This window comes from Magnolia sinica, chromosome 13, assembly GCF_029962835.1.
Source record: "Magnolia sinica isolate HGM2019 chromosome 13, MsV1, whole genome shotgun sequence".
NCBI lineage: Eukaryota > Viridiplantae > Streptophyta > Magnoliopsida > Magnoliales > Magnoliaceae > Magnolia > Magnolia sinica.
Window position 1 is genome coordinate 34770249 of NC_080585.1, and position 6554 is coordinate 34776802.

General features: G+C 39.0%; 1 protein-coding gene across 1 annotated transcript; it reads right to left on the bottom strand.

Annotated features, from left to right (window-relative positions):
• Nucleotides 1-3889: 3889 nt before the first annotated feature.
• On the bottom strand, nucleotides 3890-4755 carry LOC131224223 (uncharacterized). The gene is made up of 4 exons (XM_058219760.1): nucleotides 4618-4755; nucleotides 4443-4535; nucleotides 4254-4361; nucleotides 3890-4168 (listed from the first exon to the last, which is right to left on the bottom strand). The coding sequence occupies exons 1-4, from the start codon at nucleotides 4753-4755 to the stop codon at nucleotides 3890-3892; spliced, it is 618 nt and encodes a 205-aa protein (XP_058075743.1).
• Between the last annotated feature and the right edge of the window lie 1799 nt (nucleotides 4756-6554).

Sequence of the window (6554 nt, forward strand, 5' to 3'; positions counted from 1 at the left end):
TCGAACGTAGGACTTTAGTCTCTGTAGGTACCTATAGTCACATAATAGACATATTAGTATACATGATTTTATCTATTACAACAAGATAAATGAAAGGTCATATTGAGACCTTAAAACACACCTTTCGATTGGGTACATCCAGCGGTACTGTACTGGCCCGACTAACATTACCTCGCTGGCTAAATGTGTAGGCAAATGGACCATGAAATCAAAGAATGACGGCGAAAAGATCCTCTCTAAATGGCAAAGCGTTAAAGCAATCTGAGATTCAAGAAACTTGAAATCCTGCATTCGGCTAACCTTAGAACACAAATCTCTAAAGAATCTGCTTAATTCAATTAGGATTAAGCTCACGTTTAGAGGTAATGTCCTTCGCACAGCGATCGAAAGTATTTGTTGCATCAAAACATGAGTGTCATGGCTCTTGAGTCCTAAAATCCTCTTCATTTTGAGATTGGTACATCATGAGATATTACTCGCATAGCCATCTGGTACCTTCATGTTCTTTATGACTCTGCAGAAATCATCCTTCTCCTTATTCACCATTGTGAAGCATGCAGGGGGCAAATATGTTTTGCCTGATGGCCTCTGCTTTGGGTAAAGTATTCATCTTATCTTCATTTCTTGAAGGTCCAGACGAGACTTCACATTGTCCTTTGTCTTCCCGTCGATGTTCAACAATGTCCCAAGCACATTGTCGCATACATTCTTCTCTATGTGCATCACATCAAGGCTGTGACGCAACATATTACATGCCCAGTATGGTATATCAAAGAAGATACTTTTCTTCTTCCAACAAGATGCCTTTCCCTTTCCCTTATTATCGTCTCGATTTCTCTTCTTTCAAACTTTCATGCAGCAATCCATGCATGTCATCACGTGGAGGCATATCATCATGTGTACTAGTTGCAGGACTGGAAGTCGATGAAGAAGACGCCTCCCCATGGAACACCCAACGGGTGTAATTCAGCATAATTCCCTCACACACAAGATGATCTACCACTTCTTTATGAGCACGCCAAAAGCGGTTGACGCACTTTACACATGGACATAGGATCTTCCCCTCGCTAGCAGCATTGTTGAATGCAAACTTAATGAATTCCTTCATGCCCTTGACATATTCCAAGCTCACCCTATATTATCCAAGGAAACAAAATGAGCTCTTAAAACAATACAACTTTACAAGGAATCCAAATTCGAATGAGAAAGTATTGCTCAACACATTACCTTCACTTTTCATCCAACTCTTATCCATGGCTTGTATCCAACTCTAAACAATGCAATACTCTGCCCAAAATTTATGCCAATCCACTGTAGTTATTACTCTACTCAACATTGGTTTTGCTATTATCTTATATTCTAGTATAAATTGGTCGCCAAGGCTGTCCATTACACTTTTTAGTCAACAGTCTATTTTGTAGGTCAATGATTGGATTATGATTGGGCATTTAGAAGAATGTCCAAAAGTTGGTACCCGATGAGCAATACTCTGTTGAATCAATATCTAGGATCTTCCTAACAGTTTGAATTTTTGCATATTGCCCCTCCATTGTGGGGCCCAACAAATGAGTTGCATGAATGCTTCAACCATGCGTACGTTAATAACTTAATAACTACTTAGCTCCATTTTACTTTGATTGAATGATGTTGATTTTGATTGATTAAAAAAATCAACATATACCTATACATGATGCTCAAAGTAAGAGGTTGTTCTTTTCTCCTCTACATGTTGCTCAAAGTAACTAGGAAAACTGTAAACCAGAACCCCAATTCTTTGATTTATCTTTATTCAGAAGATTATTTTAGCGCGTGCTGTTTAGCCATGCCGCGGCTCAAGGCAAGGTGGAACCATTGATTATGAAAATTTCCAGTAATGGTGTTTTGTGCAATCTTGGAATGATATTCTTCAAGTAGAAGCTTGAGTTTTGATTCTTTAACTATTTGCAACCTCGTATGGGTTGGCTGGCACATGCCATCACTTAGAGGTCACCTTCTAGTTCTGTGAGTCCCTTGGCTGGCATTGCCTTCATGATGGCTTGTGAAGGTTCTCCCCCATTTTGCCTTATGATTATAGACGATTGTACACATGTGAATGCTGTGACTTTTGTAAAGATAATGATATATGAGTTAACTTGCACTAAGGATAGTAACATCATATCATTTAAGAGGCTATTCCTTTCTCCTGAACATGGTTCTCTTAGTGACTAGGTAAACCACAACCCCATATTCTCTGTTTTATCCCTATTCGAAAGACTGTCTTGGCATTATGGTTTTTATGAGGAGCTTCCGTTGGAAATACACCGGGCATAAATTGCCCATCACTGAAGTTTTCACTCTAGAGAGAATTGGTTCTTGGTAAGGGAAGCATTGAGAAACCTTTGGAACCCTTATAGGATTGATTCATTGATTTGCTAAGCTGCTAAGATGCATATACCTAAACCATGAAGGAGCTCCATAATGCAACGGGATGCACTGGATTGCTTCAAGGGGTAATTGGGTATAGGATGAACCCTACTACCACTACAAGAAATACCACTTTTAGCGACGAAAATTTTCATCGCTAAAAGTCAGATTTTCGTAGCTAAAACAATTTAGCGACGAAAATTTTCGTCGCCAACTTCGTCGCTAAAAGACCGACGTGCATGCAATTTAACGGCGAAAAAATGAAATCGTCGCTAAAGAAAGACTTTTAGCGATGAAAATTTTCGTCACTAAAAATCTATGTACGAGACTTTTAGCAGCGAAAATTTTCGCTACTAAAAATTCGCTACTTTTAACAGCGAAACTTTTCGTCGCCAAAAAACTATGAAAAAAAAACTGTGCAAGACTTTTTAGCAGCGAAATTTTTCGCTGCCAAAAGTTTCTGTTTTTAGCGGCGAACATTTACGTCGCAAAAAAATTATCCAAGCCTTTTAGTAGCGAAAATTTTCGTTGCTAAAATATTGTACAAGACTTTTAGCAGCGAAAATTTTCGCTGCTAAAAGTATTTCTATTTTAACGACGAATATTTTTGTCACAAAGAAACTATACAAAACTTTTTAGCAGCGAAAATTTTCGCTGCTAAAAATTCGTTCCTTTCTAGCGACGATAATTTTCGTTGCAAAAAAAACTGTACAAGACTTTTAGCAGCGAAAATTTTCGCTGCTAAAAACTCGTTCCTTTCTAGCGACGATAATTTTCGTTGCAAAAAAAACTGTACAAGACTTTTAGCAGCGTAGGACTTAAAAATTCGTTCCTTTCTAGCGACGATAATTTTCGCTGCTAAAAAATCTGTACAAGACTTTTAGCGGTGAAAATTTTCACGCTAAAAGTATTTCCGTTTTTGACGACGAATATTTTTCGCTAAAAACTTTACAAGCCTTTTTAGAATAATATTTTCTTTCGCTGCTAAAAATTACAATACTATTAGCTACGAAATTATTAGTTGCTAAAAGTCTTATTTTTTTAATATACCTCTTAAAATTACGCTCAAAATTCTTGATATACACCTGTGAACAATATATTTCATCATATTCATCCTGATATACACCTATTATACATATATTTCATCATATTCACATTCACATCCATCTAATTAAATTAATTCAAACCCAAACATAAACTACATTCATCCAAACACAAACAATCTAATCCGCACCACATTCATTCAAAACTTAACATAATAAACAAATATATAAAAAAATCACACAGATGAAGGCGGAGGCGCTGGGGCATCAGTGGATAAGCGTGTAGCGATAACCTGAAACATCTCCATCATCCGTCGCTCATGCTCCACCCGCATCTCCTCCATCCTTTTCTCTTGCTCCTCCCTCTGCCTCGCTAGCTGATCTTCCATCTTCCTCTCCTGCTCCTCCCTCTGCCTTGCTAGCTGCTCCTCTATCCTCCTCTCCTACTCCTCCCTCTGTCTGTCCAGCTGATTTTTGATGTCATCGACGACAACCCGTAACTGCTGAACCTCTCTCTCTGCAGTATCAGCTCGGCGTACGGTACTGTCGCCAACGACGATGAATCGGCTGGAGGCAGCTTTAGCGGGTGCCATGAGCTTGGCACCATGGCCAAACCCACACACATATCTAGAACGGATGCCAAGCACCTGACTCAGGATCTCTTGCTCACTCCGCTGAGTACCATCGGGAGTGGGCTGACTGCGTAAGGTGTTCATCTCCTCCTGTAATGAAAACATATGAATTTTCATAATAAATGACATTATTATAATTTAATGCAAATAAATTTTACAATGTAAGGATCTTTACCCAAATCTCGCTGGCTCTATGATGTACCCAAGATCCTGTCGACTGCCGACAGTGAGTCCCTTTGTAGAAGTTTACTGGTCCGGGCTCCTGGCCAGTGACGGAATCTCGCTGCGCAATCGAAAAGACAATAGACTTAATATAAATGCATGAAAGAATATATAAACATAATAATTACCAGTACTTTCTTACCATGTCGTGACGAAGTCGTACAAATGACTTTGAACCAGCTACGTGGTTCACTTCTAACATTCCTCTATTGTCAGAATTTATTTTACTCCTCTTCTGAACACGTTATTCGTAATACATTGTTATTAATTGCGAATTTAATTATTACGTTAAGATATCATAAATATGTAAATATTACCTGAAAAGAATCAGACGAAAACCTATCACAATCGGTCACGTGCAGCGGTGCGGACTGTACGGCCTCCTCGTGGCTCATGCACTGCTTGTATTGCCGGTGTAACTTACTGCGGTAATCCTTGAACCGCTCCTTTATCATGTCGTCGACGGCATGAGAGATGTGCGGAACACTCAAATCCAAGTCAAATTTATCCTGTAATTTTGTAAATAATAGATTAAGATAATAAACTTATTTAAAAAATAACTTAACTGTAAATAAACTTTTATAAAATAAATTTTAATTTAATAAAATTTACCTGAAGGCGCTGACGGATGAGCTGCCGCACATCATCTGTCACGTCCCAATGGGGAGTGGTGGGGGATCGAGATCGGCATAAGACACCGACCTCCGATGTAAACAACATGGCATTGTCCCCAACAGGTCAGTACCGTGGGAACTCTACCATCACCCTATCCTCGTGTGTAAGTCGCTCTAAAAGCAACCCATGCGTGGGTCCACGTCCTCGTCGGCTGGTCGACGACGCTGTTGCAAAAGAAATATGTAAGTTTAAACATAAACAGAAATCATTAAAAGAAATATATGCCTAGACTTACATGCAGTGCTCGGTGTATGCGCGACTGAGGGATCAGACGCCTGCGATGCAATATGTGACGGCGAGCTGGCTTCGTCACTTCACGAGTAGAAGGGGTAGATCCTGTGCGCAAACGACGTACTCTCCCACCTGGTGCCATCACTGAATATGTGCGAGCTATGAACTTATAAATTTAAATAATGTCAATACAAGTGGAATATACTAAAACATTATACAAGTAGTGTTGATGGTACAATGCATGTGTTTATGCTTAGAGAGATGATTAAAATATGATTAGACCATTACACTATAATGCAAGCAGAATATAATAAAACTGTAAACTTTAATTTATAATCATTGGAAATTCCATTATACATTATCATTCTATATTAAATACACATATTTCGTTGTAATACGAAACAACTTTGAGGTAAACTATTTGAAGTACTCCCTGCGTAAGCTATCGTATACTTCAGAAGCATATGTCATTTCGTGCCAAGCACTCGACATATTTATAGCCAACATGCCAGTCATAATAGGAGATATCTGGTCTCTTGGGACTCCATTCAGATGTGCAAGTGACAGAATCGCATCTTCCATATCTCGTTTCCCGCAGTTATATATCTCCATCAGCTCTGGAATTTCTTTGAGATAGCATAATCTTTTCTCTGAGTCATCGTCGATATATTCCACTCTACACTCATCGACTAGACCGGGTATCTCTATGGCCCTACCAGAAGAAGATAGGACCGAAACATCCATCTGCAACAGCTGATGAAGTATGTTGCGTGATTCTGCTACGCTCCGGTTTAAGGAGGACATGATCAGAAATTGACTCAACTGCAAATGTAGATTATAAACAAGTCAATAAAAAGAATTACTCATAACTTGTAATTTTCACGTATACATGGAATACATAAATTATTCGAATTGAAAAATGACATGAAATCATGTGTACATTTAATAATCGTCGTCTGTATCACTATCGCTTAGAGCTATTTCTTCACCATCACTATCACTGATCAGTATTTCATCCTCATTGTCCGTAACGTCGTCATCAATGAAACCGCTATCATCTGTAACAATATCACGTATTATTGAGGCATCAACATGATCAGGTGGCACATCATCTCTATCTAATTGCACCACATCAATATCAACACTTGAATCAGTCCCTGTATCCCTAGATGTCATGTCTTCTTGATATGCTTCTTCAACCATAAACGTGTCATTTCTCCTGTCCTCGCTATCTTCAACTTCTGGTATGGGAACGTCAAATACGTTCCTGGGCTTTATTTTCTGCACCACGTGCCAAGAGCCGCCTAACTTGGTATCAGCGAGATAAAATACTTGTTCGGCTTGGCTG